Source organism: Phacochoerus africanus, chromosome 5 (genome assembly GCF_016906955.1).
Source record: "Phacochoerus africanus isolate WHEZ1 chromosome 5, ROS_Pafr_v1, whole genome shotgun sequence".
Classification (NCBI taxonomy): domain Eukaryota; kingdom Metazoa; phylum Chordata; class Mammalia; order Artiodactyla; family Suidae; genus Phacochoerus; species Phacochoerus africanus.
Window position 1 is genome coordinate 64274613 of NC_062548.1, and position 15398 is coordinate 64290010.

Consider the following 15398-nt stretch of genomic DNA (forward strand, 5'->3'; position numbering starts at 1 on the left):
GTTGGACTCTGTATAACCTTGTAGACTACGTTTCAAGGTCTCTGCAGTCTGTCTCAGGGAGCAATGGACTAGGATTGAGGCCTGAGCTTTTAGTTGGGTGCAGTTAGCAGGTTGGGAATCCATCCATTTGTCCATCTGCTTGTCCGTCTGTCCATCCATCATCCATTCGTCCATCCATCCATCCGTCCATCCATCCATCTTTTATTCCACCCAGCAGGTAGGCACTGGGGTCCTGAGATGACTAAGCATAGTCACTAGCATTTTGTCCTCAGTTTTGGGATATCTGAAGAGGTCACTTTTACGGTTTCTTCACTGTGGGCCTGTGTGAGGGGGCCAGGACAGTGTGATAGGAAGAGGGCCTTGCCCCTCTGGATGGGAATTTCTGTTCCTGGCATTCATAGCAAACCCCATCTGCATGGAAGGTGGGCAGGGTGGTGGTGTCCCTAGCAGAGAATGCCTACATCTGTCCTTTCCTTTGTGTGTCATTCCCTGCATGGTGCCTTAGCAGGTGCCTAGGTGACATTTTACAGTATACATGCAGTATGTATAGTAACCATTAGTTTGATTCAAGATTCAGATAAGGCCCATACTTTACAACAGTGATGTATGTCAGTAAATCTCTTTCATTTGGTAGGCTCCCACTCTGTTTCTTTTGTCACCACCTTGTAATTTGTTGAAACAACCAGGCTGTTTATCCCGTGATGTTTCCCAGAGCCTGGCTTTTGCTGACAGCATCCCTGTGGTGATTTTACACATGTTCCTTTATCCCTACAAGAGCGGTGAGATGTAGAGGCATGACCACAGTCAGGGTTGAGATTTTTCAGCAAGAATTCTTTATAGGTGGAGTGCACTTCGATCAGGAAGTGCATTCCATCTAGTTTTCTCTTTTGTTGGGATGTCAGCAGCAGTTGATAATTATTACTTAGAGCCATTATTTCATTATGATTAATAATTTCATTATTTAATTTTTGCGTGTGGTCTGAAGTAAGGATCAAAGTTTGGTATAACCAGTTGTCCCAGCATCATCTGTGGAATTGCTTCTCTCTTCCCAACAAATTTTAGATGATGCGTTGATTATATGTCAAGTTCCCATGTACGCACAGTGTGTTTTTGGGCTCTCTACCAGCTCTTTGATCTGCTTATTGAGTCTTGTGTCTGTGCAATGTCATTTTAATTACTACTTCTTGGTTCCTTTTACTGAAAACGACAGAGTTCTATTGGAATTTTGGCCAATAATAAGACAAATGACTATTAAAAAACAGGCAGAAGATCTGAACAAACGCTTTATCAGAGAAGATATAAATAAGCACCAGAAAGGATGGCTACTGTCATTAGTCACTAGGGAAATGAAAATTAAAACTCAAAGAGATACCACTATATTCTATCATCCATTCATTTATCTATTATCTACATTCCATCTGTCACCTGAAGTTAAAAGGACTGATCATACTAAGTGATGGTCAGGATGCAGAGGCACTGGAATCCTCACACGCTGCTGGTGGCAATGTTAAGTGGTGTGGTCACTTCGGAAAGCAGTCTGGCAGTTACTCAAAAAGTGAAACACATACCTACCATGTTATCCAGTCATCCCACTCCCAGATCTTTATCCAAGATAAAAAAAGCATACGTCCACACAAAAATGTTCGTTAATTTAAAAAATACCTGTGAATACTGTTTTAGATTTGTCATACGAGTGGGAGATCAAGGCATGTGATGTGAGGGTCTATTTTAGTTCTATTCCCTATGTTACCCTTAGAGGATATACTTTAACTGAATACTTTAGAGAATATACTTCAACTGAATTTTTTTTTTTTTTTTTTGCTATTTCTTTGGGCCACTCCCGCGGCATATGGAGGTTCCCAGGCTAGGGGTTGAATCGGAGCTGTAGCCACCGGCCTACGCCAGAGCCACAGCAACGCGGGATCCGAGCCACGTCTGCAACCTACACCACAGCTCACGGCAACGCCGGATCGTTAACCCACTGAGCAAGGGCAGGGACCGAACCCGCAACCTCAGGGTTCCTAGTCGGATTCGTTAACCACTGTGCCACGACGGGAACTCCTCAACTGAATATTTTATTAGAAAAATAAATATTTATCATCACTATCTATATTCTCCCTCCAGATGAGAAAGATTTTTTAGTTCTTTGTGCCCTGTCCCCTCTCCTGTATTTCTATTATCTGGAAATTTAGTTCTAAGTTATTATAAATTTATCTTATAATCAGACAATTAAAGATTTAACTCTGGGTGTGTGTTTTAAATAGAGGGTCAGTGGTGATTAATTTAAAGCCTTTGTGTGTCAGGACAGTGTTTTTTTGGTATTGTTTTTTGGTTTTTTGGTTTATGGCTGTATCTGTGGCATAAGGAAGTTCCCGGGCCAGGGAATGAAGATGAGCCACAGCTGCAGCTGCAACTTCAGTTATGGCAACGCCAGACCCTTTAACCCACTGCATGAGGCAGGGATTGAACCAGCAACCTGAGCCGATGCAGTCTGATTCTTTTTTTTTTTTTTTTTGTCTTTGTGTCTTTTTGCTATTTCTTGGGCCGCTCCTGCGGCATATGGAGGTTCCCAGGCTAGGGGTCTAATCAGAGATGTAGCTGCCTGCCTATGCCAGAGCCACAGCAACGAGGGATGCAAGCCTTGTCTGCAACCTACACCACAGCTCACGGCAACGCCGGATCACTAACCCACTGAGCAAGGGCAGGGACCGAACCCTCGACCTCATGGTTCCTAGTCGGATTCGTTAACCACTGCGCCACGACGGGAACTCCCTGCAGTCTGATTCTTAATCCACTGTGCCACAGCAGGAACTCCCAAGACAGTCTTTATTACAATTTTCCTTTCAGATGATAATTTAGTTGCATTTGCAATTCTGCTTCAAAGTTGTTTCTCCTCAACCCTTTGAAGAGCTTTTTTTTTTTTTTTTTGTCTTTTGTCTTTGTTGTTGTTGTTGTTGTTGCTATTTCTTGGGCCGCTCCCGCGGCATATGGAGGTTCCCAGGCTAGGGGTTGAATCGGAGCTGTAGCCACCGGCCTACACCAGAGCCACAGCAACGCGGGATCTGAGCCACGTCTGCAACCTACACCACAGCTCACGGCAACGCCGGATTGTTAACCCACTGAGCAAGGGTGGGGACCGAACCCGCAACCTCATGGTTCCTAGTCGGATTCGTTAACCACTGCGCCACGACGGGAACTCCTGAAGAGCTTTTTCTGTTATCTTTTTATATGCACTGTGGATAATGAGACATGTCTGTTATCAATCCGATTCTCTTTTTCTGGGATTTTAGTCCTGACATAGTAATGCATTTTATCAAGTGTTTAAAATACATGTGAGAACTTTCTTTATCCCTGATAATCTCATCACTTTGATATATCTAGGTTTCTTTTAAAATCTGATTGTTTTATTTGTTGTATACTTTAAAAAGTTACCCCTACCACTTTGTGAGATCTCTTAATCTGAGGACTCAAGTGCTTCTTCAGTTCTGGGAAATCATCAGCCTTTTTTTTTTTTTTTTTTTTAAATATTATTGCTCTTCCATTTTCTCTCCTTTCTCCTTCCAGATTGCCTACTAGATAAGTGTTGGAAATTTTGACTTTTTCCACAGTGTCACTTAAAATTGCATTATGCTGTATTTTGAGGGATTTCCTCAGCACATTCTTCTGGTTTACTCTTCAGCTGTCTACATTCAGTTCTTCAGATTATCTGTTGACTTGGGATTTTTTTTCTATCTGGTTCTTTTTTTTCAGGGCTGTATCTCAGTTTCATGTCTACTAAGATTTCCCTTTTTGACGCATGGCATTCCATTTATTAGTTTATTTTTAAATCTCTTTTTTGTGCTGAGTCTCAGTGGACTTGGTGAGAGATAGATTTCAGTGTCTACTCAGTTCACATTTTGAAATTACAAGTCACTGCTTAATAAACTATTTTCTACTCATTAGACTAACAGAAGCAAGCGTCCATTTTATAATATTAATATATGCTCAGCTTTGCAACAAAGAGAATTTACAACATTTATAAATTTGTATGTTATAAGTGGCCTATTTTGAGCCTGGCTAATTGGCCCAAGGTCACTCTTTGTACTTTATAGCTTAGTTTTGGACTCTGACTGTGGTTTGCTTTTGGGCATTATTTGTATTGACCTTAGAACATCCTTACCTGTGGTTGAGAGTGTTCCTGCTCGGGCTCCTGTTTTATAAAGTGGGGAGTGGTAGAGTGTTGGGCTTGGCTCATAATTTTGTTGAGGTTCAAAATGCACCACAGGCAACATTGGGTTCATCTGTCCAGGCAGCGCATCTTCTATCACCATCTCCTTATTGTCCCATCGAGAAGCATCCATGAACATCCCATGAACCAGCACGCCATCCTCAGGAGAGGGCAACTGAAAGACACCCACAAGTTTAGAGGTGAGAAGAGGAGTGGGGGCAGCATTGTGGGCTGCTTCCTGGTCCCACATCAATTTTAAGAACCTCTAGAGATTGTGTTACTACTCACATTTCAGAGAGAAGGCCAAGGCTCCAAAAGGTGAAATTACTTGCTTTTCAGTTTGTTATCAAATCTCATACCTTTCACACTCCACCAGGCTGTCCAATAGAGGGTACTGGGTTCCCTGATGGGCTTCAGACTCTCTGATCATGACATTAGGATTTTCCCCTTCTCATGGGAAGCAGATGGGCTAAGAGGGCTGTGATTATCATCTGTTATTTTTAGCAAGATCTTTCAAAGATCTGAGTGGCTTCCAGAAGATAGATTCTATATCTGCAGTAATATTTGCAGAGTGCCTATGGAAAATCTTTTGTTGTTGTTGTTGTTGTTGCTATTTCTTGGGCCGCTCCCGCGGCATATGGAGGTTCCCAGGCTAGGGGTTGAATCGGAGCTGTAGCCACCGGCCTACGCCAGAGCCACAGCAACGCGGGATCCGAGCCACGTCTGCAACCTACACCACAGCTCACGGCAATGCCGGATCGTCAACCCACTGAGCAAGGGCAGGGACCGAACCCGCAACCTCATGGTTCCTAGTCGGATTCGTTAACCACTGCGCCATGACGGGAACTCCTGGAAAATCTTTTAAAAGAAATTTTATGAGGGAGCGAGAGAGAGGCAGGCAGAGGCAGAGACCCTGCCCCTCAGTGTCCTATGAATAGATATCACCACCAGTGTACAGTTTCTGCTAGCTGTGGGCTTCTGTGTGTCCTTCCTTAAACACTGAGTGAATCTGGCTGGTTCTGGGGTCCTAGACCCTTGGATAATTGGAGCTTCACACCTGCAGGCAGAGGGCCAAGCAGTGTGGATGTAAATAGTGTGTTTTATAGTAAATAAAAGGATTCGCTATAAAAGCTCTTTTTGGTTGGTCTTTGAAGTGTCCCCAGACTTGTCTCTTGGGTGCAGGAGGATAGAGTGGGCTTTCCTGTTTGAAGGCTGCTAGATATACTTGTGCAGGTTTGCCTGAGTAGAGGTGAAACCATCCTGCCATCCACTTGCTGAGCTGTGTGTAGGAGTCATCTGGACATACACCCAGAGAGGGTGCCTTTTTCTAAATGCCACAGAGACAGCAATGGGCTGAGAGTGGCGCTGTTGTTTGTAATAGAACTCCAGTTCTAACAGTCTCTTGCAGACATTGGCTGGGAGGACCAGGAGATGGGCTGACTATGCCATCTGCAGTATCCACAGAAGGCAGAGAGTCCAAGGCATTACCAGGGTTCACTGCGTGTGGCCCACGTGGAGATGTGTGTGGACTGGGGTGGGCTGGAGGGACAGAGGCCCTGTGTGGCAGATAGAGGTGCAGAGCACAGAGCAGGGCCAGCATCCAGGAGGGCCTGCCAAGGGCTTTTATATCATGCCCTCCTGTAGGCTCAGTTATAACTGAGTTGGGCCTACAGCACCTTCCTGGCTGAGAAGGGTCTCACCAAGGTATGCATCTCTCTTATTTTTGCAGGCTAATACTTTAGCATCAAACAATTTTTATGATGTGGGAGTTCCTGTTGTGGCTCAGTGGGTTACAAACCTGACTAGTATCCATGAGGACGCAGGTTCAATCCCTGGCCTTGCTCAGTGGGTAAAGTATCCAGTGTTGCTGCAAGCTGTGGCGTATGTTGCAGATGTGGCTCAGATCTGGCTTTGCTGTGGCTGTAGTGTAGACTGGCAGCTGCAGCTCCGATTCAACCCCTAGCCTGGGAACTTCCATAAGCTGTGTGAGTGCAGCCCTAAAAAGCAAAAAAAAAAAAAAACAAAAAAACCAAAACAAAACCCACCAAATTTCCATAATGATGTAGTCTCTTTTATTGTCATTTTAAGATACAGGCAATTAAGAGGCATAGGGAATTATAGCGTTTCATAGATGAAGCCATGAATGAAATACAGGGTCGTCTCATCTTTGTGTGCTTTTGTAATCAGAGCAGAGACTACATCACTCAGATCTTAGTCGGGTGGATACTAATTAAATTACCCAGGAGCAATTCCTACTAATACCACGATATTTTAAGGAAAGTTCAGTAAAAGCCACTAACCCATCTACACCGACTGGCTAGTGAACACATTCTTGGCAAAAGCAATCTGGAGCAGATCTTTGATTTCACAGCACATATAGAACATTATATTTATAAGGCTCCCTGGGGTGGACAGGTGCTTTGAAGTAGAGGCTCCCTTGGCCCATCGGCATCTCAGCACATTGCAGGTGAGCAGCTCAGATTGGCAGCGGTGGCTCTCAGCCCTGGCTGTGTATTGGAATCACTAGGGGAGCTTTTAAAAATAATGGTGACTGATGTAATTGGGGTGATTTTGATGCAATTGGGTGTGATCTAGGCACTAGGATTTTTTTTTTTTTTTTTTGGCCATGCCTGTGGAATGCAGAAGTTCCTGGGCTAGCAACCTGAGCCACTGTGGTGACAATGCCAGATCCTTAACCCACTGTGCCACCAAGGAACTCCCAGGATGTTTTTAACGCTCCATGGGCGATTCTAACCTATGTTTAAGGTTGAGATATTCTAGAGCAGGGGTTCTCAAATTCCAGTGGGCTAAGAACTGCCTGGAGGACTTGTTAAAATAGAGTTTTCTGGGTCCAAGCCCAGAGTTTCTGATACAGTGTGGAATGGGTCCTTGGCATTTACATTTCTAAATAAGTATCCAGGTGACGTTAATGTTGCTGGTCTGGGGACCACACTTCGAGAACCTCTCCTCTGGAGGGAATTAACAATGTAAGTAAGAGTCTGAACAGCTTCCCTAGTGCATTCCTGTTGGTTATGTAATGTAGTTATGTGATGTATGAAGTTAGCACGTTAATTCTGCCAGGAGGCAGTTGAGTGAATGAGGCACATAAATATGGCCTCTGATAACAGTCACTGTAGGCACAGTATGTGCTGGTCACATGACACCCACAGTTTCATTTATACTGCACTACAACTCTGAGGTTGGTGACACAAGCCCCATTTTGCAGATGCGAATACTGAGGCACAGACATGGTAGTAATTGCTCCAGCACACACAGCTGGGGAGGGGGAAAGTCAGAATTTACTCAGGCCTACCTGATTTGGAAACTTGCTTTTAACCTCTTGCCATATTGCCTCTGCAAGAATGAGAGAGTTACAGTAGGTAACAGTATTGCTTTAATTTTTTTTTTTTTTCCTACTGATCAGACTCATCTAGGCAATTCCCATCTAGGCGGAGCTTGTCTTGGGGTGTGAGCTGCATCCTGTCCTCTCCTGCTCCTGGGAGGGAAAGCAGTAGGGGTAGGGCAGGGAGATGCCCCAAGACCCTGAATGACAGTGGGACAGAAGCTGCTTTGCTGTAACAATGGTCAGGGGGCAATACCTCCATGTCCATGGGCAGTTCTTGTCCAAACTGCACTGTCTTGGCAGCTTCTATGACTGCGGCTTGATCCCGGTAGGTAGGAATCACATTGTACTTGAAACTTAGCTCATCTATTGGCAGATTGTATTTCCGAGCATGATTTTGAAGAGTTCCTGTAAATATGAAAACCAGAAAGCTGGGTAGCTACCACCCCAACGGACCCCCCTCGCCTCAAATTGGCTACTCTAGCGTTGGCTTCCTCTCCATCCATCTTACTCTGAATTGGTCAAGGCATGTAGGAATTTTGGTCATGGCTGGCAAGAGAGGGAAGGCAAGGTCTGAAATGCATTGTCTGCCAGTGGGGGAGACAAGCCTGTGAGGGAAGTTTTAGGGCCTGAGGCCTCTGACTGCAGAGTCTGGCTATTTCTTGCCATCCTTTTCCCCGGCAAGCGAGGAAGAGCAGGGCCTTGTTGGACGGCCCTGTAATCAATCACCCTGTGGTTAGGCCATCAGCAGCCATGCCATTGTCCAAGTTCTTAGAAGCCCAGCACAATCATCACAAATAATGGTCTGTCCTAGGGGATTTTTCTAGGGAAGGTACTGATACCTGTTAGAAATCCTTGAGGAAAGAAGAAACCGGAGATCCAGAAGGACTTAGGCTGTCCTCTTTTGAGCCACAACTACAGGAAAAACATTATACCATAAGGTACTTTTCTTCTAAGAGTTTTTTTGCTTTTGTTTTATTTTTGTTGTTGTTGTTTTTTGTCATGCTTGAGGCATGCAGAAATTCCCAGGCCAGGGATCGAACTTGCACCATAGCAGTGACCTGAGGCACAGTAGTGATACCAGGTTCTTGACTGCTAGGCCACCAGGGAACTCCCAGAGTCTGTCTTTACATTTTTTTTTTTTTTTTTTCAGGCCGCACCTGCAGCATATAGAAGTTCCCAGGCTAGGGGTTGAATCGAAGCTGAAGCTGCCAGCCTGCACCACAGTCACAGCAACATGGGATCCGAGCCGCATCTGCAGTCTGCACTGCAGCTTGTGGCAGTGCTGGATTCTTAACCCACTGAGCAAGGCCAGGGATCAAACCCATATCCTCCTGGACAGTAGTTGAGTTCTTAACCCACTGAGCCACAGCAGGAACTCCCAAATCTGTCATTTAAATCAAAGTCATATTTTGGAGTGCCTCTCAGGAGGTAGAATCTAAACCAGCCCTGAGTTATTGCCGGCCCCATTCTTATTGTTTGTCCTGTCCTGCTTCCTCACCCACCAGGCTGACCATAAACTGAGAACCTGGTTATCACAGGGGTTATAGAAAAGGGAGGTGAGAGCAAGGTCACACCTGGCTGTTTAGACCTATGTCACATTGGTTCTGTACCACAAACCAATCTGAGACTCCAAGAATTAAAGTGGCATTAAAATGGAATGTGGAATTAAGGGCCTAGGTAAACTACACTACAATCAAAGTGATGCTATTTGTTTTGGTTTAGTTGATCCCTCACTGGTTGTCAGTATTTTAGTTAGCGAGGGCTTCTTGTGGACCTTGGGGCCAACTGTGTCATCAGATTCATCAGACCTCAAAGAAGTGAATTTTCTTACGTCCACAAATGCAGTCCTCAGAATAAGGTCTTTGACCCACGATCCTAGTGGCTTCAGGGACGGGTAGGCTGTGTTCGACCACAGAGAGGGAACCTGGTTGTTGAGGAAACTGTTATACACCTTTTCCATTTCTTCAGACATCACCACCAATCCAGCGATGGCTTTGTTGAGCGTATCTAGAGAGGTCTGAGAGAACAAAAGAAGGGTTGGTGCCCTTCACAGATATGATTCTCAACTGGGAATGATACCTGTTCATGGTGGCAGGAGTTGCCCTGGGCTGAAGGGCCTGCTTGCTGGGTTCCATCCTCTGCACACCAGCACACCTGCTGAGCCAGAGCCTCCAATCTTTCATGCATTTTTTATAACACGTGACCAGAGGGGGTGTAAGACCTGGGAGTGGGGTGGTCTAGGCAGTTCATAGCAGGATCCAAGGACATGGAGAAGGGAAGGTGGGGAGACGTCCCACCTAGCATTTTGGGAAATGCTATCTTCCAGCATTCCTCCAGGCTGAAGGAAGTGTAGACCTGATGGTTGGTGATTAGGGAACCAGGGAGGGGGGGTGAGGACGTGGGAACTGCCTTCGGCCATTGGCTAGCTCTGCCCAAAGGTTGCCTGTGGCCCCAGGAAGTATAGCAGCAACGGAAGATCGTTATACCAGTCTCTCAGCTGACACCAGAGAACCTCCTTTAAGACACATCCCTTGCCCTCCTCTCCTCTCAACAGAAGACAGAGGCCAGCAGTGGTCTTGGGAGATACTGGACCAGCAGCAGCTGTGGAGAGTACAAGGAAATCCCTGTCGCCTGGCCCAGGGTAAAGGCAGGGCATATAGGTTTGGCTCTTATGGGTTCCAGGTTTATGAAAAGTACTGCCATATATGAGGAGAATATTACAGGAAGATGTTAGAGGCCAAATGTATGCTGATTAAAAAACAAAATAGGAGTTCCTGCTGTGGTGCAATGGGATTGGTGGTGTCTCTGTGGTGCCGGGATACGGATTTGATCCCCAGCCAGGCACAGTGGGTTAAAGGATTTGGTATTGCCACAGCTGCAGTGTGAGCCACAAATGCGGCTCAGATCTGATGGCCTAGGAAGTCAGTATGCCTTGGGGCAGCCAAAAAAGAAAAACAGAAAACAAAACAAAACAAAACAAAAGCAAAAATGAAGCTCCTTTAAGAATGTCCAAATATGGGAGTTCCCGTCGTGGCTCAGTGGTTAATGAACCTGACTAGCATCCGTGAGGACCTGGGTTTGATCTCTGGCCTCGCTCAGTGGGTCAAGAATCCAGCATTGCTGTGTGCTGTGGTGTAGGTTGCAGACACAGCTCAGATCCTGTGCTGCTATGGCTGTGGTTGTGTAGGCCAGTGGCTATAGCTCTGATTTGACCCCTAGCCAGGTAACCTCCATATGTTGTGAGTGCAGCCCTAAAAAGACAAAAAAAAAAAAAAAATGTCCAAATGTGTATGACTGGGTCACTCTGCTGTATAGCAGAAATGGACAGAACATTATAAATCAACTATACTTTAATTAAAAAGTTAAAACAGCAGTTCCCGTCGTGGCTCAGTGGTTAATGAATCCGACTAGGAACCATGAGGTTGTGGGTTCCATCCCTGGCCTTGCTCAGTGGGTTAAGAATCTGGCGTTGCATTGCCCTGAGCTGTGGTGTAGGTTGCAGATGCAGCTCGGATCCTGTGTTGCTGTGGCTGTGGCGTAGGCCGTTGGCTACAGCTCTGATTAAACCCTTAGCCTGGGAATCTCCATATGCTGCAGAAGCGGCCCTAGAAATGCCAAAAAAAAGACAACAACAACAAAAAAGTTAAAACAATACAAAACCCCCATACAAAATAAGTGCTAGGACCACATGCAAATAATTCTGGAGATTGGTGATGTGTGGACAAAATAGGGCTAGTCGTCTTGCCATTCCTTCGTGCACTTCTTACCCACCTCCCATCTCTTTTCACAAGAGGACAAGAGGAGTGGTAATTAGGCATGAAAAGAAAAGAGGAGTTGTAGTTAAGCGTGCGTAGGAGCTGAGGAAAAAGGCCTTCAGCCAGAGACTCATCTAAAATGTATGGAGGGAGTTCCTATTATGGCTCAGTGGAAATAAACCTGACTAGTATCCACAAGGATGTGGGTTTGATCCCTGGCCTCACTCAGCTAGTTAAGGATCTGGCTAAGGATCTGACGTTGCCCTGTGCTGCAGTGTAGGTCAAAGATGCGGCTCGGATCCTGCGTTGCTGTGGTGTAGACCATCAGCTGTAGCTCTGATTCAACCCTTAGCTTGGGAACTCCCATATATCGCAGGTGCAGCCCTAAAAAGCAATAAATAAATACATACATACATACAAATGAAAAATAAAATGCACTGAGAAGGCTTAGAGAGATGGAGGGGCTAGGCTGCTAATGGTTTCTGGTTCCGCGTAAGGTAGACAGAGGTCACACTGTGGCCAGTTCTCCCAGAGGTGGCAGCAAATACACAGTCCCATTCAGTGGGAGAGAACATGCTTCAGGCCATTGTCCCCTATGGCTAAATGCCAATCACTGAGTGGCCTGTCTCTCCCAGGACCTGGCCTGCCTCCCAGTTCCTGACCTGTAATCTGGAGGGGAGGGAGCTCGCCAAGATGCTAGCCACGGCCTTGGGCGCTGCCCCCGTCCCTTGGCCTTTCTTGTGGCTACCCCAGTGCAGCCTTGCTGTTCTGTGGGTGAAATGAAGGTGAGGCTGGGACAGAGCCAGGGCAAGGCGGGGCTGGGCAGGGGTCAGGATGAGGGAGGTCTTGGTACAGGCCCAGCACTCAGTGGCCGCTGCTCCTCCCTCACGTGGGAGCCCTAGGCTGTGATTCCTGATTGCCCTCAGGCTGCTTCTCCCTGAGCTCCTCTGCCTTTTACTGCCTTTCAGTGAATTCTTCCATTGGCGGCGGACATTGTTGTTTGAGCAGAAGTGACCACGTCGTTCCTGAGGGCCATGTTTGTTCACTTGCCTGGTCAAATATTCGTGGAAGATCTAGGATATGGCCAGGCACTGGGGAAACAGAGATGACTAATCTGCTATTCCCCTCTCTTCACGAAGTTCGTTGTCTATTGGGGGAGCCATTCTCACAGAGGAGCGATTACAAAACAAGGTGGTACCTGGTATACAAATACAGGGATGGACACAGATGCCTGAAGTGTGGGAGCCCTGAGAAGGGGCTCCTGTCAGCTGGAGGTGGACGAAAGGGCTGGTGCTCCAGGAAGACTTTATGAGGAAATGACATTTGGACCTGTCCATCTTTAAGTGGAAAGGCCATGCATGATGTGGAAGAGGCAAGAGATGATCAGCATCCCTCTCTTCTTCCTTTGAATGATGTACCCCCTTAGTTTTAGCTGGGCACAGAGCAGTCCCAGCCAGAAGCTACCCTTGCAGCTGGGGGGCTGCCAGGTGACCAAGTTTTGGCTAATGGGATACAAGAAAAAATGATGTGTGCAACTTCTGGATCATATCTTTATGAGGAACCTGCTCTCCCTTGGCCCTCTCTTTCACCTGTCCCAGTGGCTGGCAAAAGGGGACGACTGGAACAGCCACCTTAGTCCTAGAGCTGGAGGCTCCCTCTTAAGGCTGGAAGAGCCAGCCTTCCAGCTGGGATCCCCAATGAGCTCACAAAACAAGATTAGTGACTTGCCTTAGACAGGGCTTCCTCTGGGCTCCTAGCTGAGAGAGAAGAGAATTCCCATCTTGTTTTGGCCACTGTATTTGGGGATCTTTATCACAGCAGCTTAATCTGTGTCCTAATTCATTCATTTTAGAAAGTAATCAGTCCTGACCTGGCTACCTGGCCCGCTGATAATGGGGTTTACCTAACTAGATGCCACAGCCCCAAGTGAGGCCAACACATATTCAGCTGACTACATGCTCTCCTAACCCACAAGCCTAGGTCTTGGCAGACAACCAGGAACATTTGGAGACTTTGCTTTCCTAATAGGGACAGACAGTCTTTAAAAGATCTATCATAGTGGGAGGGACTGGGAGTTTGAGGTTAGCAGATGCAAACTATTGCATTTAGAATGAATAAGCAAGAAGGTCCTGCTGTACAGCAGAGGGAACTACCTCCAGTCTCTTAGGATAGATTGTGATGGAAGATAATATAAGGGATTGTCATTTTGCTGCACAGCAGAAATTGGCACAGCATTGTAAATCAACTGTATTTTAATAAAAAATAAACTTAATACAGACCACTTAAAAAAAAAAAAAAGATCTACTTTAAATGGTTCACTGCTTGGCCGTAAAACTTTTCCGGTTAATGCTCAATACTTGGTCTTTAATAATTTCCCTCATTAAAGTTATTCACAGAGAAATCAGGAAGTCCTTTAGCCCTCATTACAGAGTTAAGGCCATCCATAAAGCATTCCTGAGCATAAGGCAAAGTCTAAAGAGTTGTTCTTAAATTTTAGTTTCAGTGACATCATCTGGGGGAGTTTATTTAAAATTCATATTCCTAGGAATTCCTCAAGGGATCCCAAGTCAGTAGGTTTGGAGTGGGATTACGGAATCTACATTTTGAATATGCAGCATAGTGGATCCTAGGGCAGGTGTCTTGTGGCCCACACTTTGAGAAACTCTGGTTTTCATAGTCTTCATAAAGATTATGTTATTAAATACAAACTTGCGAGTTTCCTGGTGGCCCAGCAGGTTAAGAATGCAGTGTTGTCATGCTGTGGCGCGAGTTTCATCTCTGGCCCAGGAATTTCCATGTGCCGAGGGTTCAGCCAAACAAACCCAAACTAGACATTAGGGAACAAGCATTGAGTCTCTCTTTGCTTAGGTCCCTGGCCAAATTTCCAGCAAGTCAATGGTAATTCTAAGGGTGCAGGTTAGAATAATGAAGGGTTTGTAATGCCACATGTTAACCAAGCCATTTTTAGAGAAAGGGAACACAGACTACTTGGAGGAGGTTTAACTCAGTTTTAGATATGCTGAGCTTGCAGGGTTGTTAGCCTATCCAAATGGGAATGCTGAAGTGACAGGAATGGAAAATTCACATTCTTACACCAGAACCACCAAGCTGTGATAGCCAATAGCAGTGACGGCAGTGAGCACTCGTACGTGTATTAGCTTCAGCAGATTGTTAAACCGGTCCACTTCTTGTCCAAGAACAGTGGTCAGGGAGTTAAGGCGTCCTTGAGGATCCTTGACGAAAAGGCTCTCAGAAGCGCTGTCCATTTCCAGAGTTTCTGAAACACACGCAGCTCACTCATCAGGCCAGTTATCATCGACTCCCATCTTTCTAGCATTGCTATTGGAATGTAGCTATTTTCACCTTTCTTCAAGCCAGCTTCTCTGGTCCCTGGGCCATGGCTGGATGGGAGTTGGGCCATTCAGTGGCCAGTGCTAGCAGAACAAGCGGCCCCCTGGCAGACCAGGAACATCCCTGAGACCGGAGGTGCCAGGGATCCTGAGTCCTCTCCTCTGCCCTGTGTGCATGGGGGGTATGTGAGCCCTGCTCTTCCCTGCACACCCGCCTTGCACCTAGGAGATGAGGGGCTGGGGCAGGACATGTAGAGAGGAGAGAGACTCAGCATTTATCCCAGATGACTGAGCTTTGTTCAGAGGAACTGACTGGATTATTAAACAGACCCACAGTTCACGCTGGATCAAAAAGCGTGCTCTTCTTCCCCCCCCCCCCCCCAGTCCACCAAAAGGAGGCTCACAGGAGCTATGAAAAATGAAGGAACTAATTTCCCTTTACATATCTGAGGAAAGTGTGAGAAAATGAATGGCTCTGAGATATGTACATCAAATTCCTCTGAACCGCTCATAGGTTGGCTGCCATAGAAAAGTCACACAGCAGGGTATTATTGCCATCTTTTGGGTCTGCAGGGCTGTAGTTATGCCTCAGCTTTTTTCCTCCTACCAGTCTCCTTGGGCTAGTCCAGGCCCTAGTTTCTCTTGTGGAGCCAATTGCAACCCCTGCCCCCTCAGTCTCATTTACTGTGTTCATTACATAGTTCATTTACTATAAAATGATAAGCATCACATATCATTTC

General features: G+C 46.1%; 1 protein-coding gene across 1 annotated transcript in view; it reads right to left on the reverse strand.

Moving 5' to 3' along the window:
* Window positions 1-15398, reverse strand: part of DNAH6 (dynein axonemal heavy chain 6) — a 258349-nt gene that overhangs the window by 476 nt on the left and 242475 nt on the right. The window contains exons 72-76 of the mRNA XM_047781653.1: window positions 14458-14585; window positions 9385-9570; window positions 8393-8465; window positions 7807-7958; window positions 4160-4382 (exon numbers count right to left, since the gene is read on the reverse strand). Coding sequence (XP_047637609.1) covers window positions 4160-4382; window positions 7807-7958; window positions 8393-8465; window positions 9385-9570; window positions 14458-14585 — 762 coding nt within the window. The remainder of the gene's footprint in view (window positions 1-4159; window positions 4383-7806; window positions 7959-8392; window positions 8466-9384; window positions 9571-14457; window positions 14586-15398) is intronic.